We start from the raw sequence: 14,824 nt of genomic DNA on the forward strand, positions 1-14,824 counted from the left end.
CCCCAGCCAGGGCCCTGCACACAGGCAGGTTTCTGTAGGGCCCCAGCCAGGGCACGCAGGCTGGGATGGGCTCTGTGAGCGCTGGCAGGGACAAGGCTCCTCTCAGCAGGGAATGTCCAGGCCCAGGGAGATGCTCAGGGAAGGAGAGGGGGCTGGAGAGAGCAGGGCTGGGGCAGGAGGGCACTGTTGGTGTGTGGGAGGTGCCGGGCACAGCTGGGCACGGGAACACTGTCCTGAGTGCCCGGCTGTCTCTGCCCTGCCCTCTCAGGCACAGCACCACAACATCTGCTCTTGGTTCTGCACTGCCCTGACATTGGCACTGTTATCTGCTGCTCTCAGGGAGGCTCTGGCATCTGCAGCAGCTGAGTCAGGCACTGCCCTTGGCATTCCTGCCAGGCAGGGCTGTCCATGGCAATGGGGTGTCCAAGCTTCCCTGGCACCTGTGGGGCTGTGGGCAAAGCAGTCCATGGAAAAGGGGAATGAGCTGAGCCCCCTCCCTGAGATCCCATCATGGGCACAGCCAGGAATCTCCTTGCTGTGCCCTGCCAGGCTCTGAGCTGCCCTCCTGGGTGCAAATCTGTGCCAGAGCCTCTGGGAGTTCCCTGAATGTCCCACGGGCAAGGGCAGTGCTGCCACAGCTGAGGAAATGCTGCTGGGTTTGCCCAGGGAGCCGTGAGTGTCCTTGGCACAAGGGGGTGCTGAGACCTTGCCCAGAGACCTTGAGAAAGGGTGAGACATTCAGGGATCCCTCTGCTCTGGGCAGGGTCTGGTTTATCCCAGGGTGACCCAGGAGTGTGATTGTGCTCTGATTGCAGCCAAAGGTTTTCCCACAGCAGGTAGAAGGGTGAGTGTGTCCCAGCTGTAGGCATTGTCTACAGGGAATATCCCAGGTTTGGCTGAAAGCAGCCTCTGCTGACTTGTCACTGTCCTTTCTCCATGAACAGGTCCCCATGTGCAGCCGCCGCAAATGTCCAACAGCAGCTCCATCAGGCACTTCCTCCTGCTGGCATTGGCAGACACGCGGCAGCTGCAGCTCCTGCACTTCTGCCTCTTGCTGGGCATCTCCCTGGCTGCCCTCCTGGGCAACGGCCTCATCATCAGCGCCGTAGCCTGCGGCCACCACCTGCACACACCCATGTTCTTCTTCCTGCTCAACCTGGCCCTCAGCGACCTGGGCTCCATCTGCACCACTGTCCCCAAAGCCATGCACAATTCCCTCTGGGACACCAGCAACATCTCCTACACTGGATGTGCTGTACAGCTCTTTTTCTTTGTTTTCTGCGCTACAGCAGAGTATTTCCTCCTGACCATCATGTGCTACGACCGCTACGTGTCCATCTGCAAACCCCTGCACTACGGGACCCTCCTGGGCAGCAGAGCTTGTGCCCACATGGCAGCAGCTGCCTGGGCCAGTGCCTTTCTCAATGCTCTCATGCACACGGCCAATACATTTTCCCTGCCCCTGTGCCATGGCAATGCCCTGGGCCAGTTCTTCTGTGAAATCCCACAGATCCTCAAACTGTCCTGCTCCAAATCCTACCTCAAGGAACTGGGACTTCTTGCTGTTAGTGTGTCTTTGGTATTTGGTTGTCTTGTGTTCATTGTTTTCTTTTATGTGCAAATTTTCAGGGCTGTGCTGAGGATCCCCTCCGAGCAGGGACGGCACAAAGCCTTTTCCACCTGCCTCCCTCACCTGGCTGTGCCCTCCCTGTTCCTCAGCACTGGCACATTTGCCTACCTGAAGCCCCCGTCCCTGTCCTCCCCATCCTTGGATCTGTCACTATCAGTTCTGTACTCGGTGGTGCCTCAAGCCCTGAACCCCCTCATCTACAGCCTGAGGAACCAGGAGCTCAAGGTTGCAGTGTGGAGACTGATGACTGGATGTTTTAAGAAACATTAACCTTCTGTTTTATCACAAATCATTTGTAGTAAAAATCACAAATAATTTGTAGTAAAAATCATCTTTGATACTTCTTACTGGCTTCATTTTGGGGGTTCTTTTTCTTTGGTTTACTTTTTTTCATATTGTCCATAAAAAAATGTTATTTTCTGTTCCATTTTTCATATTTTTTCTCTCTACCTTGCCCGTGGCCACAGACTGTGTCAATGAGGGGCTGCGCTCTTGGTGGCTTTAGAGGAACTAAAGGATGTCCCAGCAGAGTTTTCTGCAGAGATGCCCTTTTGTTGCCTTCTCTGGAGCTGCAGCAGCAATGTCTGTGTGCAGAGCTGGGGCAGATCAGTGCTGGCCCAGCAGCTGTGCCCAGCAGCAGCAGCAGCAGCACTTGGTGTTGCCAGTGCTGCTGCCGTGGCCCTGCCCCGCTGCCCTGGTGGCCCTGGTGTTGCTGCAGGGCCTGAGTGCTCTCGGGGCCGGGCACAGCCCTGGGGGTGGCAGTGCTGGGGCTGCAGCAGGGACAGGCCATGGGCACTGCTGGGGCAGCGCTGACGCCTCAGGCCAGGCCCTGGGGGCTCCAGGCTCCTTGCCCAGGCTCTCTCAAGAACACGGCCAAGCCAATGCTCAGCACAGAAACCCACGTGAGCAGCCCCAGGATGTGGGCATGGGGAGAGGAACCTGAGGGAGCACAAATGCCTGGGGCCAGCAAGGGCTGGGGGACACCAGGGAAACCACTCAGCTTTGTCCTGACCTCTGCAGTCAGCCAGAAATTTGTTCCCATCAGCTGGGAGTTTCCTGTCCCTCTGCAGACGCTGTTGCTCAGAGCCAGGGCTGCCTGGCAGCCACCCCCAAACTGCCCTGAGCATTTCCTTGGCTTCACCTTTGCTTTCTTTACTCTTCTGGTACAAATTTCTACCTATTGCCTACTCCTGTTCCCTCCCCTGCAAACAGCCCATCCCTGTTTGCCCTTTCCTCTCTGGCCCCACTCCCCATTGCAGTTCCGGACTTGGGACCATAAAAATGTCCCCCAGCCTTCTTGGCCACCTGGGCACACTGCTGCCTCATGTCCAGCCTGCTGTCCACCAGTCCCTGCAGGTCCCTTTCTGCCTGGCTGCTCTCCAGCCACTCTGTCCCCAGCCTGTAGTGCTGCAGGGGTTGCTGTGGCCAAAGTGCAGGACCTGGCACTGGGACTTCTTAAACCTCACCTTGTTGGATTTGGGCCCTGGATCCAGCCTGTCCATGGCCCTGTGCAGAGCCCTCCTACCCTCCAGCAGATCAACACTCCCAGACAACTTGGTGTCACCAGGGTTCCATGAGACCCCAGAGTGTCCCAATGGTCTCCATGACTCCATGAGGCCTCCCAGTGTCACAATGTCCCTTTGGTTCCATGGGATCCCTTGGTGTCACCAAGTCCCTTGGATCCTTGGGCGCTTCAGTGTCATCATGGCACTTGGTCCCCCAAGGCCCTGCAGTGTCACAATGGATCCTTGGTTCCATGAGGTCTGGCAGTGCAGCAATGCTCTCCTTGGTTCCACAGTGTCACAATGGCCTCTTGGTCCCAAGGGCCACCACTGTGTCAAACATGTTTCCTTCATTCCAGGAGTCCCTGAGGAGCAGCCCTGGCCCCTTGGTTCCATGGGGCCCTGCAGTGTCACAATGGTCCCATCATGACACCAGGTCCTGCTCTGTCACAATGCTCTGCATGGTTCCACAAGGCCCTGCAGGGTCACAGTGGCCTCTTGGTTCCAGGAGGCCTCAGAGTGCCACAATGAATTCCTTGGTGCTGCAGTGTCACAATGGAGCCCTGGTGACACAAGTTCCTGCAGTGTCACCAGGGATCCTTGGTTCCATGGGACACCACAGTGTCACAATTGTTCCCTCAGTTCCCAGAGTCCTTGCAATGGAGCAATGGCCCCTTGATTCCATTGTCCCCAAGCTCTCCCAATGGTCTCCTTTGTTCTGCAGTGGCACAATGGACCCTTGATTCCACAAAGCCCTGCAGGGTCACAGTGGCCTCTGTGGTTCCAGCAGGACCCAGATTGTCACCATGGACTCCTTGCTTCCATTCAGCCCCACAGTGTCACAATGGCCCCTTGGCTCTGTGCTGCCATGTCGTACACAGCGTCACCATGGTCCTCTTGGTGCCACCAGGCCCCGCAGTGTCACAATGTCCCCTTGCTTCCCCAGGGCCCTGCAGGGTCACAATTATCAGAGAATCAATCAGGCTGCAAAAAATGTTGGAGAGCATCAAGTCTAACCTGGGACCCAACACCACCTTGTCACCCAGGCCATGGCACTGAGTGCCACATCCAGTCTTTCCTTAAAAATCTCCAAAGACAGTGACTCACCCACCTCCCTGGGCAGCCCATTCCAAAGCCCAGGGTTCCAATGTGTGATTCCAATGTGAAGAATTGTAAAGAATATTTCCTAATATCTAGCCTAAACATCTCCTGGTGCAGGTTTAGGTTGTGTCGTCTTGTCCTGTCGCTGTTCCCTGGGAGAAGAGCCCGACCCCCACCTGGCTGCACCCTCCTGTCAGGGAGTTGTAGAGAGTGATGAGGTCTCCCCTGAGCCTCCTCTTCTCCAGGATAAACAACCCCAGCTCCCTCAGCTGCTCCTCACAGGACTTGTGATCCAGAGCCCTCCCCAGCCTTGTTGCCGTTTTCTGGACATGCTCCATCCCCTCCGTGTCCTTCCTAAATTGGGGAGCCCAGAAACTGGACACAGCACTCGAGGTGCTGCCCAACCAGTGCCCAGCACAGGAGAAGAATCACTGCCCTGCTCCTGCTGGCCACAGCATTCCTGATCCATAGGAGTGCCAGGGGTTGGATGAGGGAAATGGTGGGGAGGGGGTGGGGACAAAGTGTGATTGATGGTCAGCCATGAAGGGTCTTGATCTTCATATCTGCTCAGACTGCATTAGAAGGTGCTGGGGGTCAATATCGATTGGACATTAGAAAGCACTTCTGAAATTTGTCTAACTAACCAGAGAAGAATTGAAAATTTGAATTATTCCCAAGAACTTTTCTTGTTCTGGGGTTTTGAACAAATGTTCAAGAGTCTTTTTCATTGAATTCCTGAACTGAAGAGTTCAAGAAAGAAGGGGCCTCTGAAGTAGTAGAATTCATCAGCAACCTCCAAATGGCTGAGGATCCATCCTCATCGGAGCAGCAATGAACAGAAATGGGCACAGCTTTGCGGCTGCCCCAGCTTTGGCATGGGCCCTGGGCCTGGAGCAGGAGCAGCTCTTGAGGGCCCCAAGGCCGGGGCTCTTGTGCTGCCCTGGACAGATGGGATGGCAGCAGGGGCTGCAGAGCTCTCAGCACCTCAGGCCAAGGGGAGCAGGGCAGCCAGGGAGCCTCCTTTGGCCTTGGCCAAGCACCTTCCCCCATGGCTGGGGCTGAGTCCTGTGGCAGCTGCAGCTGCTGCTGTGCCCTTGGCAGGGGCTGAGGCCGTGGGACCAGTGCCCAGAGCAGCCTGGCCTGAGCAGAGCTGTGGGGCCAGAGCCGGCTGGGCTGGGCTGGGCTGAGAGAGGCTCTTGGTGCTGCCCAGAGCTCAGGGCAGCTGGCAGAGCTTGCAGGGAGCTGGGCTGGGCTCCGAGAGCCTGGCCCAGAAACCATCAGTGTCCATCTCAGCCTGGCTGAGCATGCAGGGGCAGGACTCAGGCCAGGCCTTGTGGGGCAGGGCCAGCGCCTGTGCAAGGCATTGCAAACAGGCAAGTGGCCCAGAGAGGAGGCTGCTCTGTGCCCTTGGTGGCATGGACAGAGCAGGGAGGGGGCCCAGGACATTTGTCAGCGCCAGCCTCTGTGCCCGTGTGTTGTCAGCCCTGGCTGCTGAGCCCAGCTTTGGCCTGGGCTGAGTTTGGCTGTGGCCCAGCTCCATCCTCCTGCAGGGCTCAGGGCCTGTTCCCGGCCATGGCCAGCCCTGGCTGCCTCTCTGCTGGCCCAGAGGCCGGCAGAGCCCGGGGCAGGGCTGTCTGTGCAGCCCCACAGGGGCCAGGGGCTCTGCAGGAGCTGGCAGAGGCTGCCCAGCAGGGAGGCCATGGGGCACAGAGCCCCAAGGCTGCTGTGGGCACCACGGCACAGGGGCCGTTCCCAGCCGCAATGCTCCTGGCCTGGGCTGGGCCTGCACAGGGGCTGGGCCACCATGGCTGGGCCAGCACAGGGCCACAAAGGGGCCACGCAGCCGCTGCCGGGGCTGACAGCAAGGCCAGGCACACACAAGCAATTGCTGAGCATGGCCTGCGCTGGCCAGGCCTGACTGTGCCAAAGGCAGAGCTCAGCTGCCCTTGGGGGCTGCAGCAACACTCCAGAGCCCAAAGAGCCTCCATGGCTGGGCTGGAGACCAAGGCTGCAGCAGGGAAATGCAGGGCTGCTGCAGGATGGGAGGGCATTGAATTCCAGCACACACCTCAGCTCTCTGATGATCCCGGCACCATGCTGGGCCCTGTTTCAGACTGGAGCAGAGCAGATGTTGATGGGACAGGAGCCCTGTGGGACTGTCAGGGACCTGCAGCTTGCAAGGTGCTCTGCTCTCCATCAGGTGCTCTGGGAGAGATCCAATCCCAGCTGGGCACCTCAGGGCACAAGTGGCACTGCCTGTTCATGGGCACACAGCTGATGTCTTCCTGGAAAGGGGCACAGGTGTTAATACCTGTTAGTTTCATAAGATACAAGCAAATCTTTATTATCTGGCTCATTTGTGTCCTTTTAAGAAATGGCAATGTTTTCCCATCAGGAACAGGAATTTCCTGGATTTACTGGATTCTTCTAATAATGGCAAAAGAAGAAATACTGATCTTTCCCTCTACTTGTGTCACCAATATTCAGTCTAATATTTCCTCTTGCTCTTCCTTCATGTGTTTGCAGCTCTCTTGTTTAAATGGCCATGTCTAAGGGCATCTCTTCACTAGGCTCTCCGGAACTTTATTCTTCCCATTCCTTCCAAATTTTCTCCTCCAGATGCTCTCTGGTCATTCAAGTGCCTCTCAACTGACTGGTTTCGTGCTTTGAGCATCAGGGAGTTGTCCAGTCTTTCTGAAGTTCAAATAAATACCACACTAGTCAACATCTTAATTGTGTTTTTATCTATCACAGAATTACCATTTCTTATGTCTTTGTCTAAAACTGTTCCTGTACAGAAATCCCTTGGGGATGGGGGACATGTCAGATGCAGCTGGGACATCACAGAGAGCTGAGGGAAGAGCTGTGATGGTTATTAAACTGTTCAAATGTTCAACTTGTGTTTGTTGGCAAGAAACCTTTCTGTGCCTCTGAGTGTCACCAGGCCCTGAGCCCAAAGGACACAAACCTGACGAGTTGTGGTTCCCACTGCTGGGGCTGCACATGGACCTTGGCTCTGCACAGGAGAGCTCTTCATCCCCTTTCTCTCTTTTCCTCCCTCTGGGCATGGAGGGAGCTCCTGACTTCAGCGTGTGACTTGTGTGTGCAAAGAGCAAATTTGGGCAGAATCGGGGCAGGGAGGCTTTGGGGAGACCTTGGGATCTGTGCTGGGCACAGAAGGTGTTTTCCATTGCTCTGAGACTGTCTGCAGTGCAAAGTGGATTTAATATCCAGCAGAGGAACGACTTTTGCATTTGGTGGAGCTGTGCCTTCCCTTGGCTTTGTTGGCTGACAAGAAATGAACATCCCTCTGTGTCTCGGGCAGCTCCTTCTCCAAGGAAAGCAGGTGGGAGTTGGAGCCAAGGAGCTGAAAGCTGCAGGTGCAGCCTGGGCTGGAGGGAGCTCAGATTTGCACAAGGCTGCTCTGAGTGCCAGGGCTTGGATGGGGGAAATGGTGGGCTGGGGGTAGGGACAGAGTCTGATTGATTGTCAGCCATGAAGGGTCTTGATTTTCATATCCTTTCAAACTGCATGAGGACGTACTTGGATTCAGTGTCAATTGGAGATTGCACACATCATTTAATTAACAGGAAAGCAAAACTAAACAGGACTTAAAAAATCTTTTCTCACTGTCTTTTTAAAATCAGGTATTTAGTTTGAATATACTACTGAGATCTACTTAACCACAAAGGATTTGAAAATTAAAATTAAATTATTCCCAGAGGCTTGGCTTGTTCAAGTGTTCTGAATGTTAATGAGCCCTGGGACACTGAATTCCTGCACTGAAGAGCTGAAGGCTGATCAAGCCTCTGGAGCAGGGAAATTCAGCAGCAGCCTCCAAGTTGCTGAGGATGTCAGCAGCCCCCACTGAGGCCATCCCTGCCCAGAGACCGTGGGGGAATGGGCAGACAAGGAGAGGGTCCCTGGGGCTGGGGCAGCACAACTCAGAGGCACCAGCGGCTCCAGCTGGGCAATGGAGTGTGGAATGTGGCTGGGAAAGCCCTTCCTGGGCTGGGCCAAGCAGGACACACAAGCCCTGACTCCCATCCTCTAAAAAACTCTCTCAAGGAGACATTTAAATGGAATTACAATTGTTTGTGTACACTGAGTTGGACGCACTGGAGAAATATCAGCAAGAGATTCTGAGGAGCTCAAAACAACAAAACAGGAACTTTACTGGCAACTTTAGAATATCAGAGAAACTTTGGCAAAAGGTTTAATACAACATTCAATCAACAAGAAACACTTCTCAAAGCATTAATTTTTCTCATTCAACTTCACAAACTGTAAGCCTGTTCCATTTAAAGTTACTCAAAATTTGCAAGAAGAGGGAATAAGAAAAAGACAAATAAGATTTAGAGAAGCACACAAACAGCTACCATCTCCTGGATTCCAGCACTGTTCAGATGGAAATTCCAAGAGGATGCAGGGTCAAGATGTGTGCTTGCCTTGTGGTCAGCCTTCAATACCCCTTGGTCTCCCTGGGCCCTTCCCCCAGGTGGGGCTTGGGCTCATTTGGTCCCTCAGGAGCTGGGCTGGGGCCTTCAGAGGTGGCTGTGGAGCATTGCCTGTGCTGTGCCAGGGACTGGCAGCTACTGCTGGGCTGGGATAGAGGCTCTGGGGGGATTGGGGTTCCAGGGCAGGGCAAGGCTGGACCTGCCCCTTCCTCCCCCCTGCACACAAAAAGGTTTTAAGCCAACAATCTCCTTCAGTCTGTCACAACAGGCAATGTTGGAGGTGGAATTCCATTCTGGCCATGGGCACTGGGACAAGAAGGACAGTTCTTTTCCATAGGAAGGAAAGCACAGAGCCCCAGTGTTTGGAAGGCAGGTGAGAGCCTAAGTAGGCCATGGCCAGGCAGACTTCTGAAGAATTGCAGGTTTTGTCTGGGATCAGTCTTTCAATTAAGGGAATTTTGAAGGTGGAAACCCGGTCTCAGCCATGGGTTCCTGGAGAAGAAGGACAATTCTTTCCCATAGGAAGGAAAGCACAGAGTCTTCCCCAGTGTTTTGGGGACAGATGAGAAGTGACCATTGTGAAACCGTTGCCAGCCAGACCTGTCCTGACAATATTCCTATTGGAATAATACCTGGATATAAGGAAATTTGGAAATGAAATCCCAAATCTGGCCAGGGTGCCTGGAGACGAAGGACAGTTCTTTTCCATAGGAAGGAAAGCACAGAGCCCCAGTGCTTCAACAGCAGATGAGAAGAGACCCTCAACACCCCAAGGTCAGCTGGACCAGTCAGGCAGCCCATGGGAGGCCAAAGCAGCCACACCTCTTCTGTGCTCCCTTGGTTTTGTGGGCCCCACAGTGTCACAAGGGTGCCTTGGATCCATGAGGCCGCACAGTGCCATAATGGTGCCTTGTTTCTATGGGGTCCAGCAGTGTCACAATGGCAAAGTCCTGCAGTATCACAATGGACCCTTGGTTTGATGGGGTCCAACAATTTTACAGTGGCCCCTTGGTTCCATAAGGCCCTACAGTTTCACAGTGGTACCACTTATTCCATGAGGCCTTGCAGTGTCACAATGGTCTCCGTGGTTCCACAGGCCCCACAATGTCACGGGACTCCTCTGTTCCATGAGCCCTGCAATGTCACAATGGACCTTTGGACCCTGGGGGTTTGCAGTGTCACAATGGTCTCCTTTGGCTCCCCAGTGTCACAATGGACCATTGATGACAAGAGGCCCCTCTGTGTCACCCTGGAGCTTTGGTTCCACGCAGCCCTGCAGTGTCACAATGAACACTTGGTTGAATGGGGTTCCACAATGTCACAATGGTCCCAAGTTTCCATGCAGCCCTGCAGTGTCACAAAGGCCTCTTGGTTTCATGAGGCCCCACAGTATCACAATGGTCCTCTTGGTTCTGTCGGGGCCCCCAGGGTCACAATGGTCAAACTGGTTCCATGAGGCCCCACAGTGTCACAATGGTCCCTTGATCTCACAGGGCCCCACAGTGTCACAATGGTCCCTTGGTCTCACAGGGCCCCAATTAAACCTCACCTTGTTGGATTTGGGCCCTGGATCCAGCCTGTCCAGGGCCCTGTGCAGAGCCCTCCTACCCTCCAGCAGATCCACACTCACACACAGTTTGGTGTCATCTGCAAATTTGCTGATGATGGACTCAATCCCCTCATCCAGATCATCAATGCAGATATTGAAATCCACGCTGGTTGGCTCTGATCCTTGGGCCATCCTGTGGGTCCCCTGTGATGGCACTCAAGGTGATCTGTTCCATAACCTTGCTGGGCACCCAGGTCAGGCTGACAGGCCTGGAGTTCCCCAGCTCCTCCTTCCAGCCCTTCCTGGGGATGGGCTCACACTGGCACCTCCAGTGCTCTGGGCCCTCCCTGCTGAGCCAGGACTGATGGTAAATGATGGAGAGCAGCTTGGGGAGCTCATCCACAGCTCCCTCATCCCCTTAGGATGGATCCCATCTGCTCCCAGAGACACCTGTGAGCATCTGAGTGGCTCAGCAGGTCAGCAGCTGCTTCCTCCTGGATTCCAGGGGGCTGTTCTGCTCCCTGTGCCCATCTACCAGCTCAGGAGAACACTTGTCCTGAGGAAAACCTGTCCTAATACTGAAAAAATATACCTGAGACAAACAAGGTATTAAGTAGCTCAGCCTTTTCCTTATCTTTAGTTACTCTATTCTCTACTGCATCCAATAAAAAGTAGAGGTTCTTCTTCTCCCTCCTTTTGCTATATTTTTTTTTTTTATAAAAACATTTTTCTTACAGAAGCCGCCAGGTAAAGTTCTAATTGAGCTTTCACATCTCAACTTTTCTTTCTGAATAACCCATCGAAATCCTTAAATGCTTCCTGAGTTGCCAGTCCTTTGATCCCCCGAGTTCCCACAAAAGCTCCATTGGCAGCCAGGCCAGTCATTTTCCTCACCAGCTCATCTTTTGCCACACTGGGACAGGCTGCTCCTTCCCCCTTAAATTACCTTCTTGAAATGTGTGTCCTTCCTGGATCCCTTTGTATTAAAGGAATGTTTCCCTTAAAATAAATCAGGACCTGATTTGTTTCTCCCCAAATCAGCATCCTAAACAGGCCAAAGTCTGCCCTTCCTAATTGCAGTCCAGAAGTTCTGTTGCTGCCCCTCCTTCTTTCACAGAACATTGAAAACTTGATTATTTCATGGTCACTGTGCCCCAGGCAGCCTCCGAGCCCCACATCTGCCCCCAGCCCTTCTCTGTCTGTGAACAGCAGCAGACAGAGCTTTCCTTGGCAGTGGGAGTGTTACCAAAAATTCAGTAAAACAGAAAACTCCTTAACCCCAGTGTAGCATTAAGAAGCAGCATTCTTTTTTCAGCTGGATGCACGGGGGAGAGCTGCTCCCAAAGCTGTGCAGGCTGAGTACAGGAAAGTTTCTGTTTATTTTCTGAATTTTGCACACACATTCATTGATTGTCCTGGACTAAACATACATATGATAATCATTTCCCCAAAATCATTAACATATTCCCCCTCCCCTTTACCCAAGTGTTCTTCTGTCCTGGGGGTCTCTCTGGTGGTCCCTGGTGGTCGTGGACCCCAATGTTCCAGTGGGCCTGGCTGAGCTGGCAGGACCCTGAGGCTGCTGAACTTCCAGTTCCCCTTCTCACACAATGGGCCTTGTGTGGTTTCCATAGGCCTGGGGATGTGGAGAACAAGCTCCAGGTGTCAGCTGACCTGGTGTAGGCAATTGATCATCTGGTAACATGAGGTCACAGAGTGGGCTATGACATCAGAGAGTCGGTTATGTGACGTCATCCAGCAGCTGTGACATCATAGACTGCCTCTGTGACATCACAGAGCAGATGATGACATCACAGAGTTGGCTGTGACATCAGCGACCAGCTGTGTGACATTAGAGAAGGGGCTGTGCCATCACAGAGCAGGCTGTGACATCCCAGAGGGGCTGTGTGCCATCCTAGCAGGGCTGTGTCAGGTCACTGGGTTGGTCACTCGGCCCCAGCTCCCCCTCACAGTTTCTCCCAACAAGTCTAATGCTGTCCATGCCCAGCGGGGTCCCTGTCCCCCGGGATCCCCCTGGCCCACCTGGAGCCACAGCCTCCACAAAAGGATGTTCCACAGGATCCAGCCCAGAGCCTGACATGGGGACAAGGCCCCAGGGCTGTGTGACCAGGACATCAAGGACGGGGATTATCCAGGTCACTGTGGCCTGGCTTGGGTTGCCCAGGGCAGGAAAGATGTCTGGCAGCTGGAGCAGGGCCTGGGAAGGGCCTCCAAGGTGGGGCTGGAGCCCTTGGGCTGTGAGCAGAGGCTGAGGGAGCTGGGCTTGTCCAGCCCAGAGCAGGGAAGGCTGAGGGGCTCCTCATCCCAGCCTGGCAGTGCCAGCGAGGAGGGGATGGAGAACACAGAGCCAGGCTCTTCACCGGGGGCCTGGTGGGAGACAAAAGCCAGTGGGTGGAAGGGGAAAGAGGGGAGATCGGCCAGGACAGGAGGAGATGAAATGAGTCAGGCTGGTTTCAGCATTTCCTCAGCACCAAAAGCAGCCTGACCTCCCTTCTCCATCCACCACTGACAGCTTTGCAAATCAGGAATTGTTGGAGCTGTTTTGCCCCCACTCCAGGATGAGCATCTTGATACAAGAACTTAATTGTGTTTATATCTGTCACAGAACCATGCTTGTCTAAAATTAATTCTAGTATGGAAATCTCTTGTGAATGGTGGACTCATCAGGCACTGCTGGGATGTTGCACATGGCTCAGGGAAGAGTGAGATTGTTATTAAATTGTGTCCTGTTCAACTGTGGTCTGTTGGCCATGAAGAGAAACTTTCTGTGCCTCTGAGTCTCACCAGTTCCTGACCCCCAAAGGACACAAACCTGATGAGTTGTGGTTCCCACTCCAGTGCTGGCACTTGCACCGCCCTCCATAGCCAGAGCAGAGCTCCCTTGTCCCAGAGAGTCCCTGGAAATGCAGGGATGAAGGAAACAGGACAGGCTGTGGGGATCAGAGGCAGGGCAGAGCCAGGGACAAGAATGACTTTTGCATTTGATGGAGCTGTGCCTTCCCTTGGCTTTGCTGGCTGACAAGAAATGAACATCCCTCTGTGTCTCGAGCAGCTCCTTCTCCAAGGAAAGCAGGTGGGAGTTGGAGCCAAGGAGCTGAAAGCTGCAGGTGCAGCCTGGGCTGGAGGGAGCTCAGATTTGCACAAGGCTGCTCTGAGTGCCAGGGGTTGGATGGGGGAAATGGTGGGGTGGGGGTAGGGACAGAGTCTGATTGATTGTCAGCCATGAAGGGTCTTGATTTTCACACCTATTCAAACTGCATGAGGAGGTACTTGGATTCAGTGTCAATTGGAGATTGCTATTAACAAGGGGAAAAAAAAACTAAACAGGACCTAAAAAATGTTTCCTTACTGTCTTTTTAAATAGAACACATTCAGTTGAATGCACTTCTGAAACCTCTCTTATTAACTACAAAAGATTTGGGAACTGAAATCAAATGATTCCCAGAGGCTTGGGTTGTTAAGGTGTTCTGAATGTTAATGAGCCCTGGGACACTGAATTCCTGCACTGAAGAGCTGAAGGCTGAACAAGCCTCTGGAGCAGGGAAATTCAGCAGCAGCCTCCAAGTTGCTGAGGATGTCAGCAGCCCCCAGTGAGGCCATCCCTGCCCAGAGACCGTGGGGGAATGGGCAGACAAGGAGAGCGTCCCTGGGGCTGGGGCAGCACAACTCAGAGGCACCAGCGGCTCCAGCTGGGCAATGGAGTGTGGAATGTGGCTGGGAAAGCCCTGCCTGGGCTGGGCCAAGCAGGACACACAAGCCCTGACTCCCATCCACTAAAAAACTCTCTTAATGAGACATTTAAAAGGAATTTACAGTTGTTTGTGTCCTCTGAGTTGGATATGCTGGAGAAATACCAACAAGGGATTGTCAGGAGCTCAAAGCAACAAAACAGACTTTATTGGCAAATTTAGAAAATCAGAGAAGCTTTGGCAAAAGGTTTAATACAACATTCAATCAACACAAAAAACACTTCTCAAAGCATTAACTTGGCCCATTCAACTTCACAAACTCGTAGCTTGTTCAATTTTAAGTTAATCAAAATTTGCAAGGGGACAAAAATAGAAGAAGACACAGAAAGAGAGAAAAATGTGATACAGAGAAGCACACACACAGCTACCAACTCCTGGATTCCAGCATTGTTCAGATGGAAATTCCAAGAGGATCCAGGGTCAAGATGTGTGCTTACCTTGTGGTCGGCCTTCAATACCCCTTGGTCTCCCTGGGCCCTTCCCCCAGGTGGGGCTTGGGCTCGGGCTCATTTGGTCCCTCAGGAGCTGGGCTGGGGCTGCAGAGGTGGCTGTGGAGCATTGCCTGTGCTGTGCCAAGGACTGGCAGCCACTGCTGGGCTGGGATAGAGGCTCTGGGGGGATTGGGGTTCCAGGGCAGGGCAGGGCTGGACCTGCCCCTTCCTCCCCCACACACAGAATGTTTCCAGCCAACAATCTCCTCCAATTTGTCACAATAGGGAATGTTGGAGGTGGAATCCCAATTCTGGCCATGGGCACCTGGGTGAGAAAGATAGTTCTTTTCCATAACACAGAGCCCCAGTGTTTGGAAGGCAGGT

The 14,824-nt window shown here is 53.6% G+C and overlaps 1 protein-coding gene across 1 annotated transcript; it reads left to right on the forward strand.

The window, feature by feature from the left end:
- The first annotated feature begins 967 nt into the window (after nt 1-967).
- LOC118700682 (olfactory receptor 14J1-like) lies at nt 968-1,900 on the forward strand. The gene has a single exon (XM_036405276.1). The coding sequence runs from the start codon at nt 968-970 to the stop codon at nt 1,898-1,900; it is 933 nt and encodes a 310-aa protein (XP_036261169.1).
- Nucleotides 1,901-14,824: the final 12,924 nt, after the last annotated feature.

This window comes from Molothrus ater, chromosome 34 (assembly GCF_012460135.2).
Source record: "Molothrus ater isolate BHLD 08-10-18 breed brown headed cowbird chromosome 34, BPBGC_Mater_1.1, whole genome shotgun sequence".
NCBI lineage: Eukaryota > Metazoa > Chordata > Aves > Passeriformes > Icteridae > Molothrus > Molothrus ater.